This window comes from Dendrobium catenatum, unplaced genomic scaffold (genome assembly GCF_001605985.2).
Source record: "Dendrobium catenatum unplaced genomic scaffold, ASM160598v2 fragScaff_scaffold_1220, whole genome shotgun sequence".
In the NCBI taxonomy this organism is placed as follows: domain Eukaryota; kingdom Viridiplantae; phylum Streptophyta; class Magnoliopsida; order Asparagales; family Orchidaceae; genus Dendrobium; species Dendrobium catenatum.
The window spans coordinates 13,019,792-13,035,959 of NW_021319682.1; the positions used below are offsets into that span (position 1 = coordinate 13,019,792).

Sequence of the window (16,168 nt, forward strand, 5' to 3'; positions counted from 1 at the left end):
TATCTGATTTCAGTACGTTTGATGGAAGCTTCATTGCTGTCACTTATAGACTCCCTTTCTTTGCTGAATAAGAGCTGGAAATTTTACAAAAGTCAGTTTAAATGTAGAACTGTATCGTTTCTGACCATCAATTGTGTCATGAGATTTGCCACTGACACATCATTTATGGGAAAATTATTATGTGCGGAGTCCGGACACAATGGCGAAAAAGGATTCATGTAGCCGACCCCATGTAGTGGGATAAAGGCTTAATGTTATTTTTGTTGGATTCCGGACGGGAAGAATCATCCAGACTGTGAGCGTACACATAGTGTGTACACTTATACTCACTGTGTATAAATGTATACATAGTGTGTACACTCGCATGTTTGAACTGTTCTTCCCATATGGACTCCGCATAGAATAATTTCTCCCATCTATGGCTTAAAATTCTTTATGAAAGGTGGTCGGTTGACCCTTTTATGAGAAACCATCATGATAATCTTATGATTGCACAAATCTCTAGGCTGATGCAACCACCATTTATAAGAAATAATCCCATGCATAATATAGACCAACGAGAGTTGCTTTTTGCTTTTTTCAATGGCATTGCACCGACGGTTGTTTTTGTGAGGGCTGGTCTTGTTTGTTCTTCCTTTGATTTTGCTTTTTCTCTAGCTTTATCCTCTTGTATTTATGCCCTTTTTGTTTTTAAGACTTCTTGACTGATAACAGTCACATGAGAGGTGGTAGTATTGATTATATTCACATCAGAAGAGGTGGGGAAGAGGAATATGTGAATATTTATTTTAACTGATTCTGCGGTGCGGTAGGGCAGTGGGCCAAAAACTTAGCATGACTGCTTTTTCTTTAGGCTGTCTTTGGTTTTTTAGTATGAGGAGAGCAGCAACGTGAAAGAGGAAAGATTATTATGTCCGGATAAAATATCGAGAATACCGAGCGGTACTGAGTGCTGTATCGAGTACGGTACCGAGTGCCTAAGTGATATGACGCTTTGTTATTGGTCTCTGGATGCGTTCGGTGTCCGGACACAATAATTACTCGTGATAAAAAAGCCATCTCAAATGAAGTCTTAGGCTTTATTTGGGAGAACTTTCTTACTGCTTTCTAAAGAAAAATTTTTAATACAAAAATTAAAATTGTTGTATTAAAAAAGTGGGTTAAGTAGCAGTAAGAAAGCCAATCTCCGACGAAGCCCTAGACTTTATTTGGGATAACTATCTTATTTTCTTTTAAAAAAAAAAATTTTAGTATTAAAATTTCAATTGAATTTTTGAAATTTTTATGCTGAAAAATTAGGTAAAGATTTTATAATTTATATATCTATGAAGGTGCGAGCAACAAAACTTTGTTGTCCATAGGAGAAGTTATTTTATGCCGACGACGTATGCAATTTATTGTCCGGAGATCAATCAAAATACGTCACGCCAACAGTGCCGAGCACGATACCGAGTGGGGGTGATGTGGTGCATTCTGATTAACATCTGGACGGCATTCACACAAAATAATTTGCCCCTTAGAAGATAGAAGATGGAGTAGAATAAACAATCTAAAGTTTGTCTTATTTTATGAATTTGATAGGTCTTTTTTTTTTTGGACATTTAGGCCATTTAAGGCAGACTCACACACACAACGCATACACATAGACTTGAACCCTGAACCTTTTAGTTGGAAGCCTAAGCTCTCAACCAATAGGCGAAGGAGAGTTGTATATTTGATAGGTCTTTTACTCATCTTGAAGTGATATAAGGAAGTACTCTCGCACCATCCTACCCTTGTTGTATAAAAAATGCAGATCTTATCATCATTTTGAGACAAACATGATTAATTAGTTATCATATTTTTAATAAGATCATATTAAATAGTATATTTATGATATTCAATCTATTATATATTAATTTTAATTATAAATTCATTAAAAATATTTTTGCTCTAATAATTTAATGGTAAAAACAGTCAAATATGCTAGAACTTCCTATACAAATTATATTTTAATACTTTGAGTTTAATAAATACCATACTATCAATATAAATACAAAAAGGTTTCAATCAATACTCCTAATAAATAATTTATAATACATTTAATTTCAAAATTCAACGAATTTGTGTTTAGTTTAGATTTGACTTGATGGGAATAAAACCCTAACTTCTCCATAAATGTTCTGACTTCTTTGGTGGATGAAATAAATGTAATGATCCATATAAATATTTTAAAATGAATAATGCCAAAGTTTGCTGTTGAAGTCTAAGGATTTATTTATTTTTTAAGTTTATTAAATATCAAAAGGTGGTTGAGCTAATTTTTGAATTTTTAATTTTTCAATCAAAATTGATTGGAATATATTTCTTTGATTTTATATCACCCAATAAATAAAAAATAAAGTACATGAAAAGAAATTTAAAATTTTTATAATCAAAGCTTAATTAGGTCATCTTTCGTAGAAAAAAAATATTTTTCACTTCAAAATATAATAACAGACAAAATAAATAAAAATAGAAAATAGGAAGAATATTTGGAGTTTCGGTAAAATGTTTAAATTGGGCTAACCTTTTCACCATATATTAATAAATTTTGGTTGGGACTTAAGCATTATAGAACTGACAACATTCATAATCATATAGAAAATAAGAGAAAACATAATTTAATATATCAATTTTAATATATGTAATCAAATAATTATTCATATATTATTGCAACAATTAATAATTCTAAAAATTTGATATAAAATCAGTTATTAATTTTTTTTAATGTAAGTTCTCATTATATTTTAGTTAATTATTGGTCACCTACTACATCTACATTTACACTCAAACCCCACTCTCCTCTAGAAATTCGTGCATTAATTAGAGGAAAGAAAACTAAATCATTAAAGATTTTCCTATATTTCTTGAAAAATTATTATGTGCGGTTATCAGACTGTCCGAAAGAGAAATAGAATGTCTCACGTCACCCAATATATAGTATCAGTGCACAATAAAAAAATGATGTGACGCATTCTGATTCGCCTCCGAATATGTTCGATGACCGCACAGAATAATTTCTCCTCTTTCTTGAAGAGAAAATTCAGATGCAGCCCATCTATTAGAATTTGGGAGTTTATGTTTTATTTGTGTTATTTTTTAAAATAATATTTTAATATCAAAATTTGTAGTTAAAAAAATTTTATATCAAAAAAATTATTTTTAAAAACAAGAAGAAAATTATTCCACTAAAATTTTTTAAGTTGCAAGTTTACAATATTAGGCTTCCTTTGATAGGACTTCCGATATTAAAAAAGGCAAAAGCTTTTTTTTTTTTTTTTTTTTTTTTTTGGGAATTTGAAAAGGCAAAAGCAAGATGCGAAAAATTTCTATTGAAAATTGTTTAGTTCAGGTCAGAAAGATTTGTACTTAGCTACTGCCTATTGATTACTCAATCGTAGCACTAAAAAAAATGAATGCTCCTAAATACAAAAATTAATTGTCAGAATTGAAAAGCATTGTATTAAATAAATTATCCGTAATATAATATTATTAAAGAAACATAATAAAATTTTACAGTAATTTATAATAACAGAATAAAATAAAATATATAGAGCACTATGTCTCCCATCGCATAAAAAATATTAAAATAGTACATAAATGTAATACCTTTGTTTTTATATATATATATTTTTTTTCATGAAAGAACTAATCCTTTTAGATCCCATTAATTTTTATTAAAATATGAATTAGTGATTTTATTATTGTGATTTTTTGCAGGATTATCAGGGGTATTTTCAACCCGCAATTTTCTTTTTTTTTTATGTCAGCATAAATATGGTGTAAGAGAATTTAATTTTAAGATATTGATATATTTTTTTAATTTTTTATTTTTACATGGTGAAACTAAATTCTTTATATTATTTTTTATTATTTATTATTTATTTGGGAAGGGGATATCTACATTTTGTCACTTCAAAGAGATCGCTTGACAGCGTAACTAATCCCTCGGCGACATCTAACGAGGTCACCCATCGGCATTAGGCCAACACTTGTTTTGCCGCATTGAAAATGAGAGGTCGCAGTAGGGGGATTTGAATCAGGGATGGCATTCCCAATAGTGCTTGCCCACCAACCGGCAAATTGTTGGGTTTGGATACCGGACGTGTTCGGAGCCCAATGAAAATGCACCACATCACCTCCTACTTGGTACTGCTCGGTACTCAATACTTCATAGTACTGAGCTCAATACTGTTTGGTATTGTGAAGTACCAAACGTAAGCTGTGTCCGATGTCCGAACCCAATAATCTCTCCCACCAACCACCCTAAGCCTAAGTGGATTCTTTCTAATTCAAACAATTTAATCATAAAGTTTAAAAATTATGGAGCAAATAAAAAATATTTTATAATTGAAAAACTCTGTAAATAAAGAAAAACCCCGAAATATCAGTTGTTTTACAATTACAGCTTCTTCAAATATTCTTCCCACGCAAAAGCCCAAAAACAAACCACAGCTCGATGCTTACAACACAAAACAAGCGTGTAAAATGTAAATCTCTCTCTCTCTCTCTCTCTCTCTCTCTCTCTCTCTCTCTCTCTGGCATCTCCACTGCTGGATTAATTAGATCATCCATACCTTTTCGTAAGAAGCCACTGCCCTCTATCTCTCGGTCAGGCTGCTTTTTCACGAGCAGTGCCTGAAAAGAAAAGCTAGGGTTTCGCCGGATTCGCGTGGTCTGCTTTTAATAGGGCTATGGAGGATGTCTGACTTGTCGGCATTCACCCGAAGTACTGTCTTTCCAGGCCCTTGCTGTGTCGCCGGTCGACTCGCCGGAGAATGCTAATCTCTGTTTGGAGCTCCGGTGGGTGCTGAAAAGGGAAGGGAGAGCCGGACGTATTCGTAGCATGTGTAGTAGTTATCGCTGCGTCGGGGTTGTGGAGGTGTTGCTATACTATCGGGACTGATATGGGGATTCGATCACTGCTGCAAGGGAATGGGTTAGCTTCGTAGAAATTTTTGTTTTGGATTTGGATTTATCTGCTTGAATTGTTGGAGCTGTTTTGTCAGTTTGTTGGATGGTTGGTTTGATAGTTGATCGGATTTGGTGGATATTTGATTGGTTTTTCCTGTTTCTTGTGACTCGGTTATATTAAACTACCCAGGAATCAAGGTAGGTATTGGCTTTCTATTTCCTGCGCTGAAAGCTCCGATACTATTACTTGAAGGAGTGCTTTTTGAGCTACCTATGATGGAAATGTTATCAGTTTATTTGTTTTCGTGGAAAGGGGGTTTCTTTCGATTAGTTTGAGTTTCTGTTGGTGTGGCTAAAGTTACATATATGGGGGACATTGGGCTGTTCAGGCAAGGATGGAAGTGCTTGGAATCTCAGAAGCAGGCTTTTGAGGGAACACAAGTTGCTCTGGGCTGCATAAGGGACAGGCTTGTCTTTCTAATTGATCGGCATTGGCCACTGGTGTGTAGATGGAGTTTGAACCTGGGGAAATTTATGTTGAAGCTGATTTGGCTATGGAGAGATTGTATTGTTAGGGGCTTTACATCGCTGATTGCTCTTGGTTCAGCAGCACTCTTTGTGATTTTTTGGAGTTCCTTTCTTAGCTTGGCATCAACAGTTTGCCTTCTTTATGTGCTTCTGAGCCTGGTTAGCTGTCTATTCTTAGAATGTTGCGCAGTTAAATGCTATGAATTTGTATTTACTTTGTTGCTCTTTATACCCAACTAGATGAATAAGCTTTATCTCTACGTCTTAATTTATTGACAGGTTTCTTTTATGTTTATCTCATGAATCTTGAGATTCTATTTGTTTATTTCAAATTTTTTAGTTAAACTTTGAATTATCTCTTTAATCATGGCCTTCAGACCTTTTTTGCAAGGATTGGCATTTTTGTGGGAATCTTAAAGTTTGATTTACTTTCTCAAATGAATAATTTCCGACTTATTTTGTATAACCGATGTTCAAGTCTATATTATGCTAAATTCATCCAGTTTCCAGTAATGTTTAATTACTTGATTGAGATTGTCATTGCCTCAGATGCATTTGTTTCTATAACATTTTAGAGATATCTAAGATTGTGAAATTTACAAAATGTGAATTTGTGTGATGGATTTTCATGAAATTCCTTGATAATGATCATCTTGGCAATGGCTTGCTATTGTGTAGGTTAGATTTGATCTACCTTGTTTTAATCCATTTAAGAAAATCTTATGATTACTCACTAGAGACTTTATTTTCCAGAAGCACTAAGTTCATTCTACTCTAGTTAAGTTTGGGTTATTCTTATAAACTTTTTCTTGTCATTTGAAATGTTGCTTGCTGTGTTTTCATGAATTTTGTATGTTCTAAGTTTTAAGATCTCCAGTTAAGTCTTTAATGGAATTTTAAATATTGATTCCAATGTTTTATTTGGTCAATTCCCTTCTCAGCATTCACCAGTTTATTGTCAAGATTTATGTCCTTAATTAATGTAGCCTTCTCAAGCTCAGCTGAAGATAATTACTTTTCTATAAGTTTCAAGCATTGTATGGCATTGACTTCTTCTTGTTCTCCAGCTTTGAACTTGTTGCGGATTTTTTTTTTCTGATGCTTCATTGTTTTGTAAACCTTCCTTCATATTTGCTACAACATTATGTCTTGATTCTTCAGTAGCCAATGTTTACCTATTCAAAGACGTTTCATATGGCATAAATTCTAAGCAACAAATTTCTTGTTGTTCTACATTTTTTTATCCATAATTACTATATAATAATTTTTTTTTTGACATATTGGTATGGGTTTTAAAATTCAACCTGGGAAAAAAAACATGGGGAAATTATAAATCAAATTTTATAGATTGAGAAAAAGGGTGGGAAATAAAATGGTTATGCTATTCCAAATAATGGTATCATATCTACATCTTTGATTGTAAAAAGAAAATCCAGGTTTTTCCTCATCTTTTGTAATGACTACTTATTACTTACTTTGGGACCGAATCGGCTATCGGGCGCTAAAATGTTAATAGGTATGCACGGAGCTATTTATATAATTGGATCACCTTGTTGGAATTGTTACTTTGATTTGTTCATCAAAGTTGATGTTTGCATGGATATAAGACTCATATATATCTCTTTATCACCACAAAAATTTTGATATTATAACTTGGCTTATGCAGGGTTTTTTTGGTATTTATTACTTATTTGATAACTCTCTTTAATGAAGATAAATAAGCAGTAGTGTTAATTAGAATGCAGTGTATCGGATTTGTGCAAGATTAAAGGACGAGAAACACCTCAGTAATTTGTTGTATTATCACTTTAATTATTAAAATTTAGTGAAGAATTCTATATAAACTTTCTTATAAACAAATCCTTTTCTACTTGAAATGTAGAAATATATTCAGTAAAGAACTTCATTTTGTATTGAAACCAATTGAACTAAACCAATGGAAATCAGGAATTCTTATTTAGTAGACATATTTTAGTGTTCATTGCGGATCCCTCGGTTATTCCATTGCGGCAATTTAAGGATACTTGTAATAGCAATAAGTTGTTCTCTTTAATGGTTTGCTTACTTCTGTATTTAGTTAATGAAAGTTGATATATGCTGCATTATAAACTTCAAGGCTGTTTGAGTGCAGAAGTTATTCAAGTTTTGTTTTAAAATCATTGCTCGATTACCGAACTCATATTCACCTTAAAGTGAATCATGGCAGGGATTTAGTTGGGAACTTAAATTTTGCAAAAGTGACCACACTTTCAGCCTAAGTATGCTGATTATTCAACTCTCGGCTTTCAGTTATAGTTTAATCGCTCTATGCTGTTTCTAATATGCACCGGGGGCTATCTTCGTGCAATATAGAGGGATTATAGTTAGTGAACTGAATTTCAATTTCTGATATGATTTGCCTACCTAGGCTCTATTTGATACAGATTTGTAGTGCATCTCGATGACCACAATTTAGTTGATTGATATTGGGTTGAACTACTTGTGAAATGATATCCAATGTCATGGTGTGACTAGTCATTACCAAAGTGAGCCAACATGACATGGATGTATTTTATAGAGGAAGTTTTTGCATGATCTTTAAAAAACATTTTGATAAGGTTTTATGGCCTAATACCCCTAGAAAATTATAAAACATTTAGATTGTTTATGGTAAGCAACTAAGCATAGGTTGGGTTAACATTCAACTCTTGTCACAACCCAACCCGATAAGGATAGGTCCTATCATGTTGAGCTGTGACAGACAAATCATAATATCTAGTTTTGGAATGTTCAGATTATCTTCCAATATTTATTTTAAATAACTACAGACTACAAAATTACTAACACATCCAAATACTAAAAATAAACTTATCCACAATATTTCTTTCTTTTCATAAAAATATATCAACACTATAATATATGACTACATGCAGAAGCTACAGAACATGACTAAATAGTAAACTAGTCATGATTGTACAAAAATTAAAAGATAATACCTAAACTCAAATTTAATCTTAAACTGCTAATCCACAATCTCCTTCCCTTTCCTAGATCTTGAAAATCAAAAGCAAAATCATAGTGAGCTATAATAGCTCAGCAGGCCATACAAACCAATCTAAATTTTTAAATATTTTTTATTAAATATTTTACTTAATATTTAAAAGCAGTTAAATGCAGTGTAATAAATCACTGTACTGAAATGTAATTAGAATATAATAGTTATCTAATTATTTAAATAACAAAAATAAGCAGATAAATGAATTGCAATTCATATGATAAAGCAGTTCATATCATATTTCTCAGATTTAGATAGAATCTCAAAGGATTCTGGTCTCTTATGACTTCTTTTTTGTGTTTATAACACCATACATCAGATATCCTTGTCTTAGATAGGATCTCAAAGAATTCCTTGCCCCTTATGGCTTCTAGCAATTTCTTGACACAAATAGAATCTCAGAGGATTCTGGTCACTTATAACTCCTAACAGATATAATTTAATCACATATTCATATTTTCAGAAAATAATCAAACTATCAGGGAATGTGTAAAACAATAGTTTAAGACTTTTATTGTAACCTATCTCGAGATGAACAAGTTTTCCAACAGGGCTGACGGGCGAAAACGGCTCGAAGTTGTCCAAAATTGAGTTTTCCTCATTCTATCTCATCTATTTTTTCCTATTTCTTTTTTTTCCTCTGTTAGTCGTTTCTGACTTGGTGGAAACGAAATGAATAGGGAATAGGGAGAATAAGTGATTTAAGATATTTTGTTTTTATATAAATTAATACTATAATAATATTATTATAATCAATTTTCAGTATAAAATTCATAAAAATACTTTTAAAATTTTTAGAAATTATAGAAAAAAATATCCATAAAATAGCTCATTTTATTTTGAAAATTCTAATGAAATCGATTTGCAAAATAGACACATAACAGTCCCAAAAATGCTACTTATATCGACAGATGTCAATTTCTTAAAGAATTTTAAAATTGTCAAAAAATTATGAAAAAATTAATAAAGCCAAAACACAATAATATCTATGTTACGGAGAAGAGGATTTGCGATTTGGAGTTATAATAGCTCATTAAATAATTTATGATTGTTTTAGGTAAACAAATCATAAAAAAATAAATGTTTTCACAATTCACCTACCTTAAAAAAAATATCATCATCGACATTTTCAAATCAGAATGAGTCAAAATAAACATTGATACAACTATCTTATATTTGATTCCTTCTCCCATGTAGCCTCTTTAACTGTCATATGCTTCCACTGCACTTTGACTATAGAAATCTATTTGCTCATCAATTTTCTCACATTATATGTCAACATTTTATTTGGTTCCTCTCTATACTATAGATTCAGACAAACCTCAATATCATCAACATATAATCTTTTTTCAAAATTAGATATCCACTTTCTCAAAGAAGATACATGCAATGCACTGTGTATATTGAACATATGAAGATGTAATAATAACCTATAAGTAGAACTACCAATCCGCTCAATGATCTGAAAAAGGTCCAATGTTTATTGGACTGAGCTTGCTGATTCTCCCAAATCTTCTAAAACCTTTTATAAGGCTAACTTTGACATAAATCAGGTCGTCAATCTGAAACTCAACCAACCTGTGTTTCTTATTGTAGTACTTCTTCTGCCTATTATGTGCAGATTTCAACCTTTCTCTGATCAAAAAGATCTTTGATATTGTTCATCTACAAAGACTGAACCTATCGCCTGTCTATCTCCCACCTCTATCAAGGTCAAAGGAGCCCTAATTGATCTAGAAAATCTCTAAACATTTTGTTCATTAGATCCTTAAAGATGGCTGGTGTGTTTGTCACTCCAAATAGTATGGCCAAAAACTTGTTGTGTACGTACCAAATACTGAAAGCTGTCTTCGTCACATTAGTTTTTCTCACTTCACCTGATAGTAACCAGATCGCAGATCGGTCTTTAAAAATATAAAAGATCCAGCAAGTTGATCGAATAGATCGTCAATCCGTGGTAGATGATACTAATTCTTGATAGTGATTTTATTTAACTCCATTTAGTTAATACACATATTCATTGTACTATCTTTTTTTTTTCTTCAGAAACAAAATATGTACTCTCCATAAGGACACACTAGGATGAACAAATCCTTTATCAACTAACTTCTAAAGCTCCTTAGGCGTCATCCTATACAGAGCTTTGGATATTAGGGCTATACCGAAAAGGCAAAAATACATTAATACAGAACTCTATCTCTATTCGGAGGCAAACTGACTAAGTCCTTAGGAAATATATCCGAAAATTCCTGTAATATCGAGACATTAGATTGAAGATCATCATATATATTCCTATTTCGAACTGATGTTAAAAATAACATACAACCCTTCTTCTATAATTTATCTACTTCCACAGTGGAAATCAGACATGATAAAACACTTCTAACGCCCTGGAATACATAAATCTCGCTGCCCATAAATAAGGTAACTTGCTTCTTCGAGCAATCAATAAGAGCCCCATATTGGCTCAACCAATTCATACCCAACATAATATCATATGAGAAAATGGGTAATAAAAAAATCAAACTGGATTTCTATTTATCAGAAATATCAATATCACAGAAACAAAATCTTCTGGCTATCATACCATCTCCAATCGGTAAAACAACATAAAGAGAAACAAACAGTACAACTGAAGGCAAGTGCAGTAAATCGAAAAAATGCGCAGAAATAAAAGAATGATTTGCTACAAAATCGAATAAAATATGACATGGATGCTCATAAATGTAAATTGTACATGTCACAACATCTGGAGCATTACGAGCCTCTTGCTGAGTTAAAATGTATACACGCGGCTAAATTGAAGCTCGAGCAACAGAATTACTAGACTCTCTTTAGCCACTACCACTGAAGCAGAACCACTAGCTCTATCAGATGATCCCTCAGAAAAAGTATAAATAGGAACTATTCTCATTCTCCCTGTCGATCTGACAAAACTCTTAGATTTTGGCTCAGAACGTTAGTCCAATCCTGCATCTGGACACTCTATTACTCGGTGCCCTATCTAATTGCATCTGAAGCACTTTCCAGTCATCCTGTAGCGCTGATCAGAATGATGTCTTTCATAACTTTGGCACACAGATGCCCCACTAACATAACCAGAATTGGTTATGCTGCCACTGCTAGAGATTGTTGCAGATACTGATTGTCCACCTCATATGGAGTCTCCTTGTGTAAATCTATTATTTTTTTTTTAAATTTGCTAGCGCTATGCCTCACCATTTAACAGAAAGACTGCTAACGATACCTTCCTTTTATGAGGATATTGCATACTGTCAAATGTCTTTTCCAGCCTCCTCAACTAGTCCTTTGTTGTTATGGGCTCAACAGTACAATTGAATTTCAGTGGCTTCAATCTTAGAATCATATGCAGATGTCTGTCTATCTCTTCAGATCTCACAGCAGAAACCCTACCATGTGCCTTAGTCATCATCTGAGCTATTAAAGTAGCAAACTATGAAACTATGTCTTAACCAACTATCGGAGCAGTACTATATATAGGAATTGCCTGACTAGCACTCAGTCCATTTGTCATGTATGGGTCTGGTGGATCCAGATCATACTGAATATGCAATTGAATATACACGCAAATAAAACAAAATAATAAACAACCAGACATACTTAAAATTATCCCACTAGACTTATAGTTCAATTTCTATAGCTCTGTTTTATGATCCAATTTCAAAACTATTGCTTTGACATCACAAAAGCTTGACACAACCCAACCCTTAGGACATGTACTATCTTGTTGAGCTGTGACAGTAAAATCTCAAGATCTTATTTTGGAATGTTTAGATCAAGGTTTAAAATTGCGTAAATAAGCATGGAGGTGTTTTTCGTCCGTGAGGTGAGACATAAGCCTCGAGGCGGTGTGAGGCGTAAGCTTCACGGACGAAAAATTGCATAAATGAGAATTTAAGTATTCTAACAGGTACATAACAGTAAGAGTCTATGATACAATAAAAATATCTAAATGAGAAGTGAACTTAGTGGAAAACAATAAAATAGATGCAATATATGCATCTCATAGCATAATTCAAATTATAAAATCACAAATCGAAGTCTATCAGAACTCCCAAAGTACAAATAAGAAAGAACATCTAAAATTCAATCATTTCTCATCATTAAATGGGTCTTCAAGGGAGGCATCTTCATCTCCAATTGTATATGAATGTCAAATCTTTATCATATTCAATATTACCCACTTTTCTCTTTTCTGTTCAATAAGAATGATTAGTATGCTGTTAATTGCATATATTTTAAATGTAATAGCACATATGAAATTGTGAGATACCTTTATTTTAAATGTAATAGCGGCCGGACACAAGATGCTCACCGGCGGGAGGCGGTGCCGGCGGGAGAGGCAGGCGGGAAGGTTAGTCGAGGGAAGCTAGGGCGCGGATTGCGGCTTGCGGAGCTCTCCTCCTTTCGGTTCGGGTAGGACGAATGAAGGAAGGGAAGTGCATGGGACCCGGCTCCATGAGGCATGCGCCTCACCCATTATTGTGTAATTGTGCCTTTGAAGCGCGCCTTGAGGCGTAAGACTCACCTAGACCCAAAATTGCTTAAGCAATGAGGCTCTTGTGGGTAAAATTGCACAGATGCGCGCCTCTTATTGCACAATTTTAAACTATGGTTTAGATTCTCTTTCACTATTTATTTTAAATAATTATAGACTACAGAGCCACTAACACATCCAAATACTTACAATAAATTTATTCATAAGATTTCTTTCATTTAATCAAAATGTATCTAACAACAGTAGATGGATACATGCAGAAGCTATGGAACATGACTGAATAATAAACTAGCCATGATTGTACAAAAATCAAAGAGAAATATCTATAAATTTAGATCTTATCTTAAACTACTAATTCACAATCTCATTTTCTTCCGTAAGCAAAATTACAGTGAGCTACAACAACTCAGCAGATCACACAAATCAATATAAATTTTCAAATATTTTTGTTAAACTTTTTGTTGAATATTTAAAAGCAGTTAAATATAGTCTAATAAATCACTGTACTGAAATATAATAAGTGCATAACAATTATCTATTTATTTAAATAACAATACTGAGCAGATAAATAAATTGCAATGTATATCATAGAGCTGTTCATATCACATTTCTCAGATTCAAATTAAACCTCAAAGGATTATGACCCATTAGGACTTTTTGTGTGCTTATAACACCAGAATATATCGCATATCTCTATCTCAGACAGAATCCTTTGTATAGCTCCTAGCAATTTCCTAACACAGACAAAATCTTAGAGGATTCTGGTTCTTTATAATTCTGAACAATTATAATTTAATTATATATGCATATTTTTAAAAAATAATCAAATTAACACTTAATGTGTAAAATAATGTTTTAAGAATTTTATTGTACTAAAATATTATTTTTCAACGTCCAGATAATTTTTTATTCAATAAAAATCATACAAATTTCAAAACCCATTTTCGAAAATTTTCAGAAAATATTCAAAATATACATAATCATAATCTCTATAACATATAAAAAGTTATACGGTGAAAGTTTTGCTGGTACAAAGTTATCCCCTTTTTTTCTCTAACATAAATAAAATTTTGATCAGAAAATTGGATAAAAACTTTGTGTTTTTCAAAATTGAGATATGTGTAATGTGACCTAGCTCAATTTCCCAACAATGCCTATGAACGAAAACAACTCGAAGTCGCCCAAAATCGATTTTTCCCTCTTATCTGTCCTCTCGTTTTCCCCATCTTTTTTCCTCTGCTAGCTATTTCTTACTTGGTGGAAACAAAATGAATTGGGAATAGGGAGAGTAAGTGATTTAAGATATTTTGTTTTTATATAAATTGATAATATAATAATAATATTATAATTAATTTTTATTATAAAATTTATATAAATGCTTTTAGGGATTTTAGAAATTATATAAAAATATCCATTAAATAGGTCATTTTATTAGAAAATTTTGATGAAATCTGTTTGCAAAACTGACACCTGACGGTCTAAAAAATCACACTTGTACCGTCATGTGCCAATTTCTTAAGAAATTTAAAATTTCAAAAAATTTTTAAAAAATTAGGGAAGCTAAAACACTATAATATTTTTGTTACGATGAAAACGGTTTGTGATTTGGAGTTACAATGACTCCTAAAATAATTTTAGACTGCTCTAGGTCAAAAAAAAGTCATGAAAAATAAGGGTTTTCACAACTCTGACATGTTAATGGCGAAGTTTTCTTTTTGTTTCTTCCATTAATTAAACAAGCTTTGTTAATTTTTGAGCTATTTGACTCAAGTGAAATGTAATATTGATGTTGATCATTGGTCTATCAGAATCTGCTACATGAACTTGTATTGTTGAGCCTAATGCTGCGTTGATATATTACTTTACAGAAAAATCTCAAAATAGTCCCAAGACTATTCATGTATGACCAATTTAGGCCCAGAGTATCATGTTGCCCCAATTTAGTTCTCCGACTATACAAAATTGATACAAAATAGTCCTTCATGTTGTAATTGTAATATAAAGTTGATCCCAATTTAGTCACAAGCGGTCATTTTGGATTCAATTTTTTATAGTTGATGGACTAAATTGGTGCAATGTTATATTTTTGGATTAAAATGACTATATACGAATAGTGAGGAAATTATTTTGAAATTTAACTCTTTTACTTTATTTCTTCTATATATTAGGTCTTGGTAAAATTTTCTGTTGGCCTGGCACTACGTCTAGTGATGCTAACAATTAAATGTGTGTGTGTTAGCTCCGTATTTATTTCTCTTTTTTTTATTTTAGCTAGCTTAAAGCTTATTGCTTGAAGAAGATGCAGTTTTCCTGCTTAAATATTTTTACTAGTTGATGGAAACTTATGGTCTGAATAAGAAGTTCAAGCAATTTAATATATGCAGTATATTTGACGTAGCATTTTACTGTCGCAGGGAGCTGCTGGAGCCTCTATTTACTTTCTGGGTTACACCCCTGGGCTCTTTATGGTTGGTTTGTTTGGCATTATGATCATGTGGAAATACAGTAACTTTTGGACCGCAGGTGTGCTGATAATAGTCGGAGGTATCATATTATTTCTTTATGTTTTACATGGCAATATCTTCCTAGTTCCTACACATCATGTGAGCTATTAGTTCCTCCAAGATACTGCAAATACTCAACAACTCCCTGTATACAATGCAGGTTATGCTTTCTCCTTAAGTCGTGCACGGGGTCTTGTATTCATTTCAGTTGCATATGCTTTGTACTTTGTCCATGCTCATGTTGGATGGGCTGGGATCTTCCTTTCCATGAATCTCTCCTTTATTTCTAATGATCTTCTGATTAAGTTACTCCAAGGATACGATTGTGCCACTGAAGGCACAAGTTTTGAGGAACAAAAGGCATCCGAACCACTCGTAGAAGATTATCCTAGCGAATTTGAATTTTTTTCTCATACATCAGAGGCTAGTAATGTGGCTTCAAGCAAATCAACTGTAAAAAATTCTGTTACATCAAGTTTACTAGGTGTCCAGAAAGATGCTTCTTCAAGTAAAGTTGTAAAAACTGATTCGGTTTCAAATGATGAAATGAAGAGGATAATGAATAGTTCAACTCATTATGAAGCCTTGGGATTCCCCCGCAGGAATAGTATTGATCCCATTGTGTTAAAAAAGGAATACTACAAAAAG

General features: G+C 32.5%; 1 protein-coding gene across 2 annotated transcripts in view; it reads left to right on the forward strand.

Moving 5' to 3' along the window:
* The first annotated feature begins 4,513 nt into the window (after positions 1 to 4,513).
* Positions 4,514 to 16,168, forward strand: part of LOC110109959 — a 34,375-nt gene continuing 22,720 nt past the window's right edge. For both annotated transcript variants that reach the window (XM_020841203.2, XM_020841228.2), the window contains exons 1-3: positions 4,514 to 5,622; positions 15,431 to 15,560; positions 15,681 to 16,168. In XM_020841203.2, the coding sequence (XP_020696862.1) occupies positions 5,302 to 5,622; positions 15,431 to 15,560; positions 15,681 to 16,168 (939 nt within the window). In that variant the 5' untranslated portion in view covers positions 4,514 to 5,301. The remainder of the gene's footprint in view (positions 5,623 to 15,430; positions 15,561 to 15,680) is intronic.